Raw genomic sequence first — 18,395 nt, forward strand, 5'->3', positions numbered from 1 at the left:
TCCTGCAAGGTGTCCTTAGAGTTCAGCCTCCATTCATTCCACCTACAGCTCCATGGGTCTTGAATCTGGTTTTGCATGTTTATTCAGTCAAGTTTTGAACCCTTGCAACACGTGGATGTTAAGTTTATAACTTGGAAAACTGTGTTTCTCCTAGCCTTAGCTTCAGCAAGGTGTGTTGCACAATTTGGTGCCTTGTCATGCAAGCCACCGTATCTGCTATTTCATACTGACATATTGATAATTCTGCGGCACCAGCTTCTAGCTTTGGCCGTCTACTGTTACAGGTGCCAAACAGCTCTCCCGCCCCAGAGGGAAGCTTTGGTACATCCCAAAAGTACTCCAGTGACCCCTAGTGGATGAAAAAGAAAATATGATTTTGGTACTTACCAGATAGATCCTTTTTGTTGCACCCACAGGGGGCACTGGACACCCACCCAGAGCAGTTTCTCCTGGCTGGTGGTAAGTTCAGTAGTTCTTATGGTAACACATTTTCACCGACTTGTTAAAATGTTAATGTGATTGCTATCTATTGTCATGTCAATTTTTTAATTGTCCGTTATGTTATAATGTTATATGTAATTCTCCGTTGTTCATCCTCTCTGTCGCTCCTATTTAGCTCAACAAAAAAACACTAAGACATCTTGGGAGAATGGAGGAGGAAGGAGGGTTACACATTTACATTTTTAAATGTGCCTATCCCTGCTATCGCACCGTCCATATCCCAAGAGTACTCTAGTGCCCCCTGTGGATTCAAAGAAAATAATTTATCTGGTAAGTACCAAAATCCTATTATCTGTAGTAATAATACAGGGACATGACTGTGGAGGTGAGGGGATCTGGGCGTATTTACAGTGATATTTATGTCTCCCCCATTTCACAGAGGTGTGAAGAAGACATCTGGTGAGCGTGAGACACCCAGCAGCCATCCTCGTGTGACAGGAGGACTGAGCAGGTCCCAGAGCCCCATCACGGTGCCTCCACCTCACTCACTGGTACATGAGAGACACAGTGACCAGAAGATCCTGGAACTCACCAACAAGATCATTCAGCTGCTGACTGGAGAGGTGACTGCTGGGAATGGGACATTATACAGTAACACCAGGGTATGTGTCTGGATGATGACTGGAGAGGTGACTGCTGGGAATGGGACATTATACAGTAACACCAGGGGACGTGTCTGGATGGTGACTGGAGAGGTGACTGCTGGGAATGGGGCATTATACAGTAACACCAGGGGATGTGTCTGGGTGATGACTGGAGAGGTGACTGCTGGGAATGAGACACTATACAGCAGGCTTTTTCAACCAGTGTGCCTTGGCACACTAGTGTGCCGCTACCAGTTGCAAGGTGTGCCGCGGAGCCAGAGCAGCTTCCTGCACCTTCAGAGTGAACTGTTGGCCCGGGCTCTACTTAGAGGATCAGTCGTGCTCCCTCCATGACCTATGCCATGAAAACAATGTGATATCATAGGTCACAGCCGCCGCATCTCACCACCCAGCCAGCCCATCCGCCTGCATACACATCTTCCAGTTCCCGCCTGCATACACAGCTTTCCTTGCCCACCCACATCCTCACCTGCCCGCTGCTCAGAATTTGCAGAACTCCACTGTGAACAACCCCCACCACTGAGTGACAGGGAGGAGGACAGCTGAGAATAATATTTATTTTATTTCTCCTGTGGGGAACAAAAGGATTTCAATAGGTTGTTGGGAGAATATGGATTTATGGGGGGAACAATGTGAATTATTCATGTGGGGAACAATAGGATTTATGTGGGGAGCAATGTGTTTGTTTGTTTTTCTGTGTAGGCCAATGTATGTGTGGATTTTTTTTTTATTTTTTTTTACTGTGAGGGCCAATGTGTGTGTTTTGTTTTTTTCTGTGGGGAACTGATGTTGTGCCTTGGCAATTTTAAAATATTGTTCGGTGTGCCGCGAGTAAAAAAGGTTGAAAAACACTGCTATACAGTAACACCAGGGGATGTGTCTGGGTGATGACTGGAGAGGTGACTGCTGGGAATGAGACACTATACAGTAACACCAGGGGATGTGTCTGGGTGATGACTGGAGAGGTGACTGCTGGGAAGGGGACATTATACAGTAACACCAGGGAATGCGTCTGGGTGATGACTGGAGAGGTGACTGCTGGGAATGGGACATTATACAGTAACACCAGGGGACGTGTCTGGGTGATGACTGGAGAGGTGACTGCTGGGAATGGGACATTATACAGTAACACCAGGGGATGTGCCTGGGTGATGACTGGATAGGTGACTGCTGGGAATGGGGCATTATACAGTAACACCAGGGGATGTGTCTGGGTGATGACTGGAGAGGTGACTGCTGGGAATGGGACATTATACAGTAACACCAGGGGATGTGTCTGGGTGATGACTGGAGAGGTGACTGCTGGGAATGGGACATTATACAGTAACACCAGGGGATGTGTCTGGGTGATGACTGGAGAGGTGACTGCTGGGAATGGGACATTATACAGTAACACCAGGGGATGTGTCTGGGTGATGACTGGAGAGGTGACTGCTGGGAATGGGACATTATACAGTAACACCAGGGGATGTGTCTGGGTGATGACTGGAGAGGACTGCTGGGAATGGGACATTATACAGTAACACCAGGGGATGTGTCTGGGTGATGACTGGAGAGGTGACTGCTGGGAATGGGACATTATACAGTAACACCAGGGGATGTGTCTGGGTGATGACTGGAGAGGTGACTGCTGGGAATGGGACATTATACAGTAACACCAGGGGACGTGTCTGGGTGATGACTGGAGAGGTGACTGCTGGGAATGGGGCATTATACAGTAACACCAGGGGATGTGTGTGGGTGATGACTGGAGAGGTGACTGCTGGGAATGGGGCATTATACAGTAACACCAGGGGATGTGTCTGGGTGATGACTGGAGAGGTGACTGCTGGGAATGGGGCATTATACAGTAACACCAGGGGATGTGTCTGGGTGATGACTGGAGAGGTGACTGCTGGGAATGGGGCATTATACAGTAACACCAAGGTATGTGTCTGGGTGATGACTGGAGAGGTGACTGCTGGGAATGGGACATTATACAGTAACACCGGGGGATGTGTCTGGGTGATGACTGGAGAGGTGACTGCTGGGAATGGGGCATTATACAGTAACACCGGGGGATGTGTCTGGGTGATGACTGGAGAGGTGACTGCTGGGAATGGGGCATTATACAGTAACACCGGGGGACGTGTTTGGGTGATGACTGGAGAGGTGACTGCTGGCAATGGTACATTATACAGTAACACCGGGGGACGTGTCTGGGTGATGACTGGAGAGGTGACTGCTGGGAATGGGACATTATACAATAACACCAGGGGACGTGTCTGGGTGATGACTGGAGAGGTGACTGCTGGGAATGGGGCATTATACAGTAACACCAAGGGACGTGTCTGGGTGATGACTGGAGAGGTGACTGATGGGAATGGGACATTATACAGTAACACCAGGGGATGTGTCTGGGTGATGACTGGAGAGGTGACTGCTGGGAATGGGGCATTATACAGTAACACCAGGGGATGTGTCTGGGTGATGACTGGAGAGGTGACTGCTGGGAATGGGACATTATACAGTAACACCAGGGGACGTGTCTGGGTGATGACTGGAGAGGTGACTGCTGGGAATGGGACATTATACAGTAACGCCAGGGGACGTGTCCGGGTGATGACTGCAGAGGTGACTGCTGGGAATGGGACATTATACAGTAACACCGGGGGATGTGTCTGGGTGATGACTGGAGAGGTGACTGCTGGGAATGGGACATTATACAGTAACACCAGGGGATGTGTCTGGGTGATGACTGTATCACTGTGTGTGTGTCAGGTTCCTATAAGGTGTCAGGATGTCACTGTCTATGTCTCCATGCAGGAGGTGGAGTGTATAGAGGAACACAAGGGTCTGTGCAAGGACGTGATGATGGAGAATCACCGACCCCTCTTATCACTGGGTAAGAGGAGACTGTCAAGTATTGTACAGGGGAGAGCAGGTATTGGGCCCCCTATATACACACATCATCTGATAATCACATATATACACTGTACTCAGTCACTGTGTGTCTCCTACAGATGGGCCCAGTAACAGAGATACCCCAGAGAGATGTTCCCATCCACTGTATACCCAGGATTGTACAGAGGAGAATCACAGGATCCCACAGGAGGATCAGGTAGGTGGGATTTAGGGTCTCACCAATATAACAAAGTGACTGTCACTATATAATGTGCAGAGGAGCTGTGTGTGTCTTATACACTGTTATACTATTAATATACTATTATTAATGTATATTGTTTTATGGGCTATTTAGGATGAATGTCTCACTGACATTAAGATAGAAGATACAGAGGGAAAAGAAGAGACGTATGTGACTGATATAAAGGCAGAAGATATAGAGGGAGAAGAAGAGACGTATGTGAGAGGTGATCAGCAGTGTAAGGAGGAAGAAATCCCTACAGATATCAGCACAGGTGAGTAATAAACACTTATTACAGAAAAGAGTCACATATTCTCCTTGCTCAGTCACTACAGCAATCTCTTATCCTACACCCTCCTCTGTCGGTACAAACTAATGAGGAATATATATTTTCCCAGTGAGGGAGTCAGGAGCCATGAGCCCCTATTATACTCCTGCTCTCCCCCCCTCACATCATGTCACTGTGTGTTACCAGCCCAGAGATCTGACCAGTCTCCTCACCACACTCTCTGGTATATCTCATACATCAGGAGCCATCAGCCCCTATTATACTCCTGCTCTCCCCCCTCACATCATGTCACTGTGTGTTACCAGCCCAGAGATCTGACCAGTCTCCTCACCACACTCTCTGGTGTATCTCATACATCAGGAGCCATCAGCCCCTATTATACTCCTGCTCTCCCCCTCACAACATGTCACTGTGTGTTACCAGCCCAGAGATCTGACAAGTCTCCTTCCCACACTCTCTGGTGTATATCATACATCAGGAGCCATCAGCACCTATTATACTCCTGCTCTCCCCCTCACATCATGTCACTGTGTGTTACCAACCCAGAGATCTGACCAGTCTCCTCCCAACACTCTCTGGTGTATCTCATACATCAGGAGCCATCAGCCCCTATTATACTCCTGCTCTCCCCCTCACATTATGTCATGTGTGTTACCAGCACCACAAGAGATATAGCATGTTGGGTAGTTATTGGTAAACTGAGGGGGAGAGTGCAATGGAACATGTGATTCCTGAATGGCTACCACCGCCACCTTCTGGTTAGTGAAATATTTTAATGTAAGGTGTCTCTTACAGGGAGAATTGAGACCTTTTACATTAAGACTTAGAAACGTCACCGTGATAGAGAGAGATCAGATCATGGTATGAAACATCTAGGATCATCTGTGTAAAGTTCAATAGAGTCTGTAGGGCGTGTGCATACTTCAAACTATCAAATCGCAGGTAAAATAAAATAGGGAACAAATATGGGAGACAAACAGAAATAGCGTCCATAAAGGAGCTAGAGATTCCGTCACTAGGGAACCGTGACAGAAAGGTAGAAAAGGGTGGCAGTCTGGCCTAAAAGGAAAACCCACCGACTACCCCAAGTAGCCATACGAGAGGGCAAAATCTAATCATCATAGTAACAACTGTACAAAGAAATATCATATCTCAATGTAACCAATGTATCCAAAGAAGGTAAAGGCCAGGAACATGGCCTGATATCCAATTTACGTTCTACCAACACCTTTATAAGGGCAACAGGATGTTAGACGATCAGTCATGCTTTGCCTGAACACCCAAACATTCTAGAAAGGTATTATGAAACGTAACAGTGGAAAGAATATCAGACCATATACTATATAGCACAGGAAATAAAGATAAAAATATACGTTTTATACCCATAACAAGAGCAAATAAATCTGGCCTAAAAATAGATCCATGCCCAGTAACTTAGTCCCAGTTGGCACATGTTACAGCAGGAAACAGACTCTGAGTGTCTCTAACAGTCTTACTCCTTTAGCATATTACTTAAAGACGGAAGACAACTCCTCCGGGATTGGTTTAGGTAAAGTGTCATGAAGGACTGTCAACAGGAGTTTCCCACTTTTTCAGAATAGCAGGGCCATCCTCGGGTGAAGGTATCACTGTGAAGGCGCCGTTTCGCATCACAATATTCTTAGTAGGAAAGCCCCATTTGTATTGCACATTTCCTTGGGTGGAATAGACGCCTTTTGTCCAGCGTCACAGTAGAAATATCCAGAAATAGCTGCAGATTATCCAGGCACTAAGTTATGGACGAGGAATACAAAGCAACCCGTAGAATGAATTCTTTAATGTGAAAAAGTGGACCCTGAGCAGAGTGTCCCTCAGTGCTTGGATAGGGGCCTGTTTGGACTTTGGGAGTCTATGGATCCTATCAATAAGAAGGTCTGCGGCAGAAGCCTTCAGTGAAAGTTTCTGAAAAGAGAACCGTGGCATAATCATAAAGCTCAGCATTTGTAACATAATCCATAACGCCCATTATTCTGATATTATTTCTCCGAGACCTGTCTTCTAAATCAATGACTTTATCACAAATAGAGACCATGTCTTCCTGAAGGGAGCGTAGAGTAGCAGGACCATCTAGAGTGTCTTAAGAAGTCTTCAGCCATTACAGCTGGGCTGTGCATCTGGCAAGAAGTAGCAGATGATGATGTAGCAGTCTCAGAAGGACCACCTGAATTCGAGGTACCAAAGAGATGGACAGGTGGGGCCGATTTGGTACCTTTTTAACCTTTTTTGGAGGTATTGTAAGTTGGCTACAAAGAGACGGACCTCTCAGAGATAGGAAAATACAAACAATCTATAAATAAATGAGCAGTAGTACACTGTCAGGAGGTTACATCAAGATTACTTAGTTCAAAATTAAATTCTTAGTCGGGGTGACGGGGCTATCCGAGCCCAAATTTCAAGTAAACATGATGTAATGCAACTCAAATAACACAGTAATGACCAAAAAATTCCACTAGAGGTCAGCGTGATCACAGACGTGAAGTACTCAGCACAGCGAGACACAAATGGCAAAATATATTCAGTGAATAAATCCACAAAATAATATACTGTGAGGTTGTAATCAGAGTGTAATGAGCTGTACTCAGACGATACTTGATACTGGGCTCTGCATGTAGACTGAGAGGAAGTAGATGATAGTGGTACCATATAAATAGAAGGTAGTTTCACCTCCAGGCAAATGCTTAAATTTAGTGTAATGACCCCGGTCCAGCCGTCAGTACACTTATTTAGCGGCTTATATCAATTTTACACCTTATTGAAGGCAGAAGGCAAAGCATGCGATGGCCAGGCACCAGGATCCAAACTGGCAGCCATCTCACTTCCCAATACCACCGCCGGGCTCCAGTGACTGTGGGCAGCCCTTTCTGTCCCCAGCAGTGGTGGAAGAGCAAGTGCTCCCACCTGAGGCAAAAGCGTCTCCAAGTCATGTGGCTGGACCGTGCAGGAAAGACTGGGCGCACTTAGCCCCAGAATACAGGCCATGGCTTCAGCAGCGTCACTAGGCTGCGGCAGTGAACGGTGCCCAGAGTGAGCGGAGCGAGTGGCTTTAGGGCAGGAGGAGTGGGGGACTTAATAGATTGGGTCTTGGTCCCAGCGGCGGCTGAGAGCTATCAGGTAGGGTAGATAAGAAGCCACTTAGTGAGGAGAGCTCCATAATGCATGTCTGGATGGATCACGCCCCTCTTATTTATTATTTTATATACAAACAGGGGTGACAGGTGTGTTACATCCCTGCAAAGGCAGATCCAATCTCTTTCTCATCAGACTCTGCTGTCTTCCCTGCACTCTCACTCAGATGTTCACTGCTGTCAGTAGCACACGTATGTAAAGCAGAAATATGGCGGCAGCTGTACAGATTCTGTTATGTAATTCTCTATATCATACTTACCGTACACACATCATCCTTATTACTATTGAGAATATAGAGGTAAGACACTGATGATGGGGGTGTAAAAGTGGTTTAGAACCTAGCAGATGATGATGATGATGATGATGATGATGATTGCAGGGTATTATATGGTGTACTGCATGTAAAATACCTTGTTCCACACACCTACTCTGCTGTAGCAATATACCTTATATAAGGGTGAGTAACACATGTACAGGCTTACCAGCGTATGAGCACACACATAAAGGAATGCTACTGTCAAGTTCGATTAACTTTCAGGAAAAGCCAGTACCCTTATTGCAAATGAATCGGGCCGCTGCGGCCGCTACGTGTATGCACTAAACCCCTATCGTGAATGTACGCGAGTTGCGTAAGCACGCCAACACGTAGTGAGCACAAAGTAGCTACTCGTGTGGCTGAATATACCTTAAACCTTAAACAGAAACAGAATGCGACACCAGTATTTGTATGTTATGTTGTGGTCCAAAGCAGCAACAAATATTTACTCAAAAGGGGATAACAAAGAAATACAACACTAATACAGAGAAAAAGCTACAACCAATGTATACATACGTTAGTTCGCCTGCGCCACCCGGATCCGGTCCTCAGTCGATCTAGATAGATGACCTTAAGAGCATGAGACTGAGACCGGCCCAGAGGCTTGGCTTTTATACAATATTCCAAAGTACATAACAATAGAAACTGTAAGCTCTTCATCCATAGGTCAAGGGGCAGGTCATTTACAGTACGAGAGGGGTCATAGGTTGGTTCGAACAGGTGGGCGCTGCTTGGTCCAGGTGTACTTGCTGGAATCCACCACTGGGTTCCCGCCGAAAGTCAGGAGTACAGTAAATACAGTAAGATATGATTATTTAATTCCTGCGCATAACTATGCGCAGGAACATGCGATTACATGCAGGCTGCTATCGGAATGTTGCCCATAATTTACTGTACATGTGGATACCAAACACTATGGCCCTCATTCCGAGTTGTTCGCTCGGAGATTTTCATCGCATCGCAGTGAGAATTCTCTTAGTGCGCATGCGCAATGTTCGCACTGCGACTGCGCCAAGTAACTTTACTATGCAGAAAGTAAGTTTACTCACGGCTTTTTCATCGCTCCGACGATCGCATTGTGATTGACAGGAAATGGGTGTTACTGGGCGGATGTATGGCGTTTTATGGGCGTGTGGCTGGAAACGCTACCGTTTCCGGAAAAAACGCAGGCGTGTCCGGAGAAACGGTGGGAGTGCTTGGGCGAACGCTGGGTGTGTTTATGACGTCAGCCGGGACCGAAAAGCACTGAACTGATCGCACAGGCAGAGTAAGTCTGAAGCTACTCAAAAACTGCTAACTCGTTTGTGATCGCAATAATGCGAATACATCGGTCGCACATTTAAGAAGTTTAGATTCACTCCCAGTAGGCGGCGGCTTAGCGTGTGCAACTCTGCTGAAATCGCCTTGCGAGCGAACAACTCGGAATGAGGGCCTATGTTTTGACCTATTTCTGTCCCCTCACATTCTGTAAAGGTGAATACCTCCTTTGCTGTGCCTTCCAAGTAAGTGTAAGTTGCTGGTGTGATGCGTGTAGACTATGTGTAAATAATGCACTAAGTGAATGAAATATGAAAAATGTCTTTGTGGCTTTTCTATGCGTATGCTACCGTATTTACTCATACCACGCGCTAATACGCACGGCCTGCGAGCACATGTACGCTGCGTGCGAGTATGCGCACGCACGGCCGAACACGTGCAAGCACAGAGGCCACTCTGAATGAGGTTTGTATGTGTAGTGTGGGTGTGTAATATTTTCGACTTCGACAGTCCACCCTTTGGTAGTCAACAATAACTGCCACGAATATTTAAAAATGCAGAAAATATTTACATAATACAATATACAATGGTTGAGTATGTACCTTGGAGAGAGGAATAAAAAGTCATAATTTGGAAATGAGTGGCCTAGTGTGATAGTAAAAAGCGTGTGTGTATGAGTAATTGCTTGAAGTAAAAAGCGTGTGTGTATGAGTAATTGCTTGAAGTAAAAAGCGTGTGTGTATGAGTAATTGCTTGAGGAGGATATATCATTGTGCAGTGTTAGCTTCTAGGCTTCGCAAAGTATTCATTATATTCCTTCTCATCCCGTATTAAGGGTCTGTACATGTTCCAACAAACTCCACCGAGCTATATAATAAATGGGGAGCACATTTATCTGATGATACATTGTGGGGATTCGTATGTGTATACTGTTATGGATAACATTTATTGGCTATGTGTATTAATAACTGAGAGTTTGTAGAGATGAGAGTAAGACATGTAAAGGTACATACAAAATGACATTACTATGATGAAACGTTGGTTCCGGTTGGTAGGTCTCTGGGTAGAGGGGAAAACAGAAAGATGGTGAACAGAAACAGGTCGTGAAATTCATTTGCAATCCTTATCATAACACTGTTTCTACGGATGGGTCATAAATCAAATCTGCTGCTGTAACAACGCCCCTCGCTCCTTAGACTCATCAAATTTGTGCTGTGTTTGCGCCGCGTCAAAATTCGAACACACCTGAATATCAAACCAATAATTATGACACCTAAGATCAGGAGAAGGATCTTTCCCACACTGGCAATTACATTCTGTGCCCACTCTCCCAATCCTGAGAACCATTTGAGTGGGTTCAACCATGAGGCCCAGCCGGTCAGTTCATTACCCACAGCAGTTAAAGTAAGGTTGTGCTTCCTTCGGAACTCCCCACTTCAACTGCAAGATCTCGTCCATCTTTTGATCTATAATCTCCGTTGGGTCTTCGGTACTGTTCGTAATATACGGACAGCACTTCACACCATATTGAGTTGCCAGAGTAACACAGTACCCACCTGTCACAGCCGTGACGTAATTCAGGACCATTCTGTGCTGGACCAGCTCCTTCTTGTAGGCTTGCAGTTCCCTGCCCGTATACCTGAAGGTGTCATCATACATCTCTGTGATATTCTCTATCAAGTTCGCCAGCACGTGGATGTACCTATAATCTATAATTCCCCTGGCAGTATGGGTGATATCTAATGCGAGAAGAATTTGAATCCCGGTGGATTCATGGATCAAATCTGAGGCTGCTGCCTCGGTCCTTTCTATGAGGTGTCGCTTGACAATGTGTTCATAATGGGTACGAGTATAAGGAGTCTGAGCGTTGCTGTGAATATCTTTCATTTTGTCATGTGCTATGGTCATAACCTCTGGTAGTACTCTGCCAATATAACACATTCCCTCCGAGCTCGGAGTAAGCCACTTGTACGCTTTTCTTTACACAAATAAAATAAGCATCGTCTGGGAGAATATAGGGGACAGTATGCATTAATATCATGTCATATATTATTCTTCTGAAGAAACCTGTCCCCAGTCCTTTCATCTGCTCGACACAAGTACTTGGCTGAATGATGTGCGCACAATAGCCCTGCGCCACTTTTCCAGCCCACATGGTTTTAGCCCCACGTGTGTACCTGTATCTGAAGAACCTTCCACTTGTGGCTATCTCATGTACAAGCCTGATATCAATGACTCCTCCATCTGCTCTGAATGAAAAGGTCATTGTTTGATTGTTCCATATCACTTCCCAATTTCCAGATTTTCTAAAATTGGTCAGGTTGAAACATAAGTGACCTATCTACCTGGTACTGTTGGAGCTTTAGACTAGGGGGCTTAGATATATTATACTTTACGTCCACCGGTCTCCCTCCGTGTAACCCAAGTACCTCATCTATCGTTAAATGGTATGGCACTAATCCCGATTTACTCTGTCCTTGAGGTACTTGTGAGCACACCTAGCATTCTGTTTGATCTAAAATCGTACCCACTAATGAGTGATAGTCACTCAAAGGATGTTTGTCAATATCGATATTATTGATTGACTGATATCTCTGGATTCACTTATCTTCGACTATGTTATCGCAGTACTTACATATGCAGTTTTCATCAGACAACAACCCTTCACATTTTCTCCGAGCTCTGTGACTACCAGATCGCTTACTTTTACCAGCTCTGACCAAAGTGATACGCTGATCCTGGGGTCCTACCAATCCGTACTCTCCATCAGACCCCATTCCAGATACTTGCTTGACGTCTCGGGGGGCCCTCACAAAAACACATTTTCCTGAACAGAGTCACCAGAAAAATACGAAACAGTCTCTTGGGATGGATCCATTTCGTTAGGAACAAAAATAGGACGAGAGAAAAAAAGAAAAATGTAGTGGGGAGGTGAAAAAAAAAGAAAAATGGTACGACAACCATCCTTGATTTTGCTAACCATCCTTGGCTTTGCCAAACATACTTGATCTTTGCCAACTGTCCTTGATTTTTCTGCTCTCCACGCTCAGGTGCCGTCCAACAGTCCTGCCTCTTTAGCTTTCCCGGAACAGATTCTCTAGTGATTCGAGGTTCTCTTTACCTTTCTCCTTGTCACGAGTTTTCTCCGGGTCAACAACCTTCTTGCAGTGGGACGAGTGGACCCAAGTCTCTCTTTCGCCGACCTTCAGTGCTGTTGTGCTGGTCAATAAAACTTGGTACAGTCCTTCCCACCTGTCAATGAGGCAACCTGAGCGCAGAAAATTTCAAATCGTCACAAAATCCCCAGGTTCAATGACATGACAATTACTGTTCGGTAGGTCAGGAATCGCCAGTTTTAGATTCCTTTGCTGGTTTCTCAGTTGCTGGCTCATCCTAACCAAATATTGCACAGTTATTTCGTTATTGCATTTCAAATCATCCTGGGGGTCTATCATTACATGCGGTTGTCGACCAAAAAGAACTTCGAAGGGTGATAAGTTAAGCAGTGACGTGGGAGTGGTTCTGATGCTGTACAATACTAGTGGAAATGCCTCTGGCCACAACAGTCCAGTTTCAGCCATCACTTTGCTCAGCTTGTTCTTAATAGTGCTGTTCATTCTCTTCACCTTCGCACTTGCCTGTGGCCGGTATGGAGTTTGCAGCTTACTATTAATACCCATCAGTTTGCACATGATCTGAAAGACTTCACCTTTAAAATGGGTCCCCCTGTCACTTTCAATCATTCTAGGGATACCATACCTGCACACACATTCCTGCACGATTTTCTTTGCAGTGAACACGGCAGTATTTGTGGCAGTGGGGAATGCTTCTACCCAGTTGGAAAAGACATCTGTACATACTAACACACATTTCAAATTTCTGCAGGGTGGTAGCTGTATGAAGTCAATTTGTATTACCTGGAAAGGTCCGTCTGTAGGAACGATATGGGATGGCTCCATCGGTATTGTCTTCCCAATATTCTTCCTCAAGCAAGTAAGACATGTCATTGCCTTCTTAACTGCATGTGAAGAGAACCCTGGTGCACTCCAGTAGGCTCTCACCAACTTGGACATACCTTCTTTGCCCAGATGAGTCAGACCGTGTGCCGCCTCAGCTAGGCTTGGGAGATATGCCCTGGGGGCCACTGGCTTACCGTGTCCATCTGTCCAAAGTCCTGAGGACACCTGACCATATCCCTTCACCTTCCAAACGACCTTCTCCTGTAGGGAACACAAATCTTGCATTTCAATTAGTTGTTGCATGCTTACAGTGTTAAATGTCATCAGTGGTGTGATGTTGGTTTGTATGGTTGTGCTTGCTGCTGATTTTGCAGCTTCGTCCGCCCGGCTGTTACCAAGTGAGATTGGGTCTTGGTTGTAAGTGTGCGCTTTACACTTGATAACAGCCACTCTGTCAGGTTCCTGTATTGCCGTCAGCAGTCTTTTGATGTGTGACGCATGCGCCACGGGTGTGCCAGCTGCTGTCATGAAATTTCTGAGGCGCCATAGGGCCCCAAAATCATGTACCACTCCAAACGCATATCTAGAATCCGTGTATATATTAGCTAAATTACCCTTTGCCAACTCACATGGTCTGGTCAGTGCTACCAGTTCAGCGACTTGTGCTGAGTGAGGTGGACCAAGGGGTTCAGCTTCTATGATACCTTCGTCATCTACAACTGCGTATCCGGTGCACAGGTCTCCTGATTCCGTCTGTCTGTGACAAGTACCGTCAGTGTAAAAGGTAAAATCTACGTCCTCTAGTGGGTTGTCACTGATGTCAGGTCTTGCAATGAAGGTCTGGTTTAGGTATTCCATACAGTCATGCATGTCAGTGTCTGCACTAAATCCTCCTTCACCATCATTCTCATCTCCCACCCTTTGTGCATGACAAGGCACACTTGGCAAATAAGTTGCAGGATTTAGTGTGCTGCACATTTTGATGGTGATGTTTACAGGGGCCATCAATGACAGTTCCCACTTTGTACACCTGGTAGATGAGACATGTCTGGTTTGGGCAGAGTTTAGCAAGGCTGACACTGCATGGGGTGTGTGGATGGTCAAGTCATGTCCTAACACTACATCTTCACTTTTACTTACCAACAAAGCGATGGCTGCAACACTTCGTAGGCAAGTAGGGAGAGACCGTGCTACAGTGTCCAGTTGTGTGCTGTAGTAGGCTGCCAGTCTGCTGGCATCACCATGTTTCTGGGTTAAGACTCCTGCCGCGCAGCCAGCACTTTCTGTTCCGTACAATTCAAAGGGTTTCTCATAGTCTGGCATTTCCCAATGCTGGTGCTTGTGACAAACACTCTTTTAGTCTCTCAAACGGATTCCTCAGTATGAGAGACCCGGTCTGGTTTGCTTGATGAGACCATTTCTTGCACTGGTAATGCCAAAATAGAGAACCCTGGAATCCAATTCCGACAGTACCCACACACTCCTAGAAAGGTACGGATTTGTTGCTGGGTTTGCGGCAGAGTCATGTCGCGGATGGCCTGTATCCTGTCAGTGGTAAGGGGTCTCAGTCCTTGCGTCAGGCAGTGTCCCAAATACTTAACCCTTGTCCTGCACAACTGCAATTTATCCTTTGAAACCTTGTGTCCTGTCTCAGAGAGGTGAAACAGAAGCTGTTTAGTATCTGCCAGGGACGACTCAAATGAGTCAGAGCCCAACAACAAGTCATCAACATATTGTATTAGCACTGACCCATTTTCAGGTTGAAAGGATTGCAAACAGTCATGCAGGGTTTGGGAGAAAATACTTGGGCTGTCAATGAAGCCTTGGGGTAGATGGGTCCATGTGTACTGTACTCCCCTGTAAGTAAAGGCGAAAAGGTACTGACTGTCGGGGTGGAGAGGGACAGAATAGAAAGCAGCAGAGGTCAATCACAGTGAAGTAAGAAGAGGTTGCGGGGATCTGCATGAGAATGACCGCTGGATTGGGCACTACGGGGAATTGACTTGACTATTTTATTTATCCCTCTTAAATCCTGCACTAGCCGGTATCCCCTCCCCCCACTCTTTTTCACGGGGAAGATGGGACTGTTAGCTGGGCTGGACATCCTGACAAGGATGCCCTGCTGTAGCAGCCGTTCTATGACAGGGTAAACTCCTAATTCCACCTCTGGCTTCAGAGGGTACTGGGGGATTTTTGGAGCTATCCTGCCATCTTTTATTTGTACTACTGGGGCTACATTCGCCATCGATCCAGTGTTCTGTCCATCTTTGGTTCATAGGGAACCTGGTATTTGCGAGATAATTTCCTCTACCTGCGATGGACAAGTGTCTAGAACGGTAGAGTGCATCATTAGCCTTTGTGGTGTGTCTAACATATCGTACTTCCGGTGCGTGATTTTCAGGGATATCTAAGAACACACCCTCAGGTGTACAATATATGACACACCGCATTTTACACAAGTCTCTGCCTAGTAGGTTAGTCGGGGCCGACACAGCCAACAAAAATTAATGTTTGGTATGCAAAGGCCCTATCGTAACCTCTGCAGGTCTAGTCAAAGGATACTGCTGCACTTTTCCCGTTACTCCCATAGCCGAAATGGTTTTGGCCGAGGTCAATATACCGGTTGGAGATTTGAGTACAGATCTGGCCGCCCCTGTATCTACAAGAAATGGTTGTAGTGTTCCAGCTACATTGACCATGACCTTAGGTTCACTTCCAAGGCCAGCAATCAATTTCACTGGCTGCAGACTACAGGTGTGACCTAACCTCTATTGTGGTCTTGGACCCTCCCGTGGGGCATTGGCAGCTACAATATGTGAGGGGGATAACGGTAAGTTTTCGGGGGTTTGCCAGTCCCTCCGTGGTGGGTACCTCCTTGTTTCCCCTCTATGCGGCTCGTACTCTCTCCTGTGTGATCCCTGATCCTGCCTATGTGTGTAGTTATGTGGCTCGTATCTTGGTCTAGGGGGTCTATATTTATGTGTGCTATTACTTGTACACTCCCTGGCATAATGCCCTTCCCTTTTACAAAGAAAACATGTTGCGGGCCTCCTCCAGTCTTCAGGGGTCTGGGGGTTTGGTTGGGTTGACGTTCCTTCCAGCGCCTGAATGCTTGCCATCATCAACCGATCCCCGTGTGTCTCCCTGGTTTTGAGGATATTACGGTCGTGGTCAATTGCTGATTCCCTTAATGCAGTTACCATAATACCCTTCCAATTCAGTAGGGAGGTTTGCACTCTGATCCTCTGTGCCTCCTTCAGCCCCTCCATTAGTACAGAGACAGCTACCTCCCTGTGGTTGGCATTTTCCTTAATATCCTCTACCCCAGTGTATCTAGCCATTTCCTGTATAGCACTGTGGAAATGCTCGGATGCCGTTTCACTTTCTTTCTGCCGTATGGAGAAGATTTTATTCCATTTAACAACAGTTGGGAAATACAATCCTAGTTGTATGTTGATCTGCCTGACATTCTCCAGATTGTAATCATCAGTGAGTGGCACTTCTGGATTTAGCCTGCAGTCTGTGATAAATTTGGGGATGTCAATATTAGGGGGAAGACTCGCTCTCCGCCAATCTTTATTTGTGGGCTCTTGGGAATGTCCCAATTCCTTTATATATTGTTGCCATTTGACTAGATTCTTTCTGGGGTCGGGGAATTCTGCCATAATTGACCTCAGTTCTGTTCGGGACCATGGACAATGCATAGCAATGTTCCTGATGGGGGTCACCCGCTGACTATCAGTTTTCCCATTGGGAACTGCAATCACCCTGACCTGGTGTAACTCGACCACATTGTTTTTATTTGTCTCTATAATACAGGGGGTTACTGTCTCTGCATAATGGACGGTTCCATACTTACCAGTGGTCACGATCTCATCCGCCCCTTCGCAGGCTGTTGCTGCCACTGCCCTTTCTGGTTGGGCAGTGCCCACCCGAGTTTCCTGTATGGTGGCTGCCAGGGCAAGGGCTGACATCATGCTGGGTTCGTCTTCCTTGTTGCTACAATCTTGGGGAGAAGGTAAAACAGTGTACAACTTACATGGGTTAGGTAATATATTATTTGGAAAACCTTTATCGGATATCCTAGAATCAGAGGCTGAATCGAAAAAGGTCAGATTTCCGGCTACCTATAACCCTAAGTCCAAGGGTTTAAAATTTCGCTCTTTTTGTTGCAAAGCGAAAGCTAAAGAGGAGCCTAAGCAACCCCAGTTTAAACCCAGGGGTAGGAAGCAGTGGGCTAGTAAAAAGCCAGCTTCCAAACCTGAACAGAAGCCCTCAGCCTGAAGAGACGGGCCTCTGCCTGGAGGATTCCAGGGTTGGGGGCCGACTCCTTCTTTTTGCACACATATGGCAACAGTCAACAGCAGATGCTTGGGTGCAGAAGGTGGTATCTCAGGGGTATGGGTTCCCATTCAGGAGACAGCCTCCTCAAATATTTTTTTGCACCAGCCCGTCTCGTATAGAGTCGAAGGCAAATGGCCTGCAAGAAGCAGTCCAAAAATGACTGCAGTCAGGTGTGATTGTCCCAGTACCTCCATCACAAAGGGGACAGGGGTTTTACTCCAATCTATTTCTAATCCAGAAGCCAAATGGGTCATATCGACCAATCCTCCATCTGAAAATGTTAAACAAATACATTTGGATCCTAAAGTTCCACATGGAGACGTTACGCTCCATAATGTTGGCTATGGAACCGGGAGATTACATGGTACCTCTGGATGTACGGGATGCTTACCTACATGTGCCTATAGCACCGTCACATCAGTATTACCTCAGGTTTGCTATCCTCCAGGAACATTTCCAGTTCCAAGCTCTGCCCTTCGGGCTAGCTACAGCACCCAGGGTGTTTACCAAGATCATGGTGGTTATGGCAGCTTGTCTGCGCAAACAGGGGGTAAGAATATTCCCATACCTCGACGACCTGTTAATCCTAGCACATTCGCAGGAGTTACTTTTGAGTTATCTTCAACAGACAATAGTTTGTTTACAGAGACACGGGTGGCTCATAAATTGGGAAAAGTCGTCCCTGAATCCGTCACAGCGGATGGTTCATTTGGGGGCCATATTGGATTCAGACCTACAGAAAGTTCTCTTACCAGAGAAAAAGATAGTCAAGGTGCAGGTCATGGCTCAGGAAGCGTTGCATGCCCAGACAATGTCAGTCCATGCAGAAATGCGA

The 18,395-nt window shown here is 46.2% G+C and overlaps 1 protein-coding gene across 1 annotated transcript in view; it reads right to left on the reverse strand.

Annotated features, from left to right (window-relative positions):
• The window catches only part of LOC135056207 (uncharacterized), a 212,970-nt gene that overhangs the window by 146,504 nt on the left and 48,071 nt on the right, over nucleotides 1–18,395 (reverse strand). The window contains exon 9 of the mRNA XM_063961078.1: nucleotides 16,417–17,222. Within this exon, the coding sequence (XP_063817148.1) occupies nucleotides 16,417–17,222 (806 nt within the window). The remainder of the gene's footprint in view (nucleotides 1–16,416; nucleotides 17,223–18,395) is intronic.

This window comes from Pseudophryne corroboree, chromosome 3 (genome assembly GCF_028390025.1).
Source record: "Pseudophryne corroboree isolate aPseCor3 chromosome 3, aPseCor3.hap2, whole genome shotgun sequence".
NCBI classification, from domain to species: Eukaryota; Metazoa; Chordata; class Amphibia; order Anura; family Myobatrachidae; genus Pseudophryne; species Pseudophryne corroboree.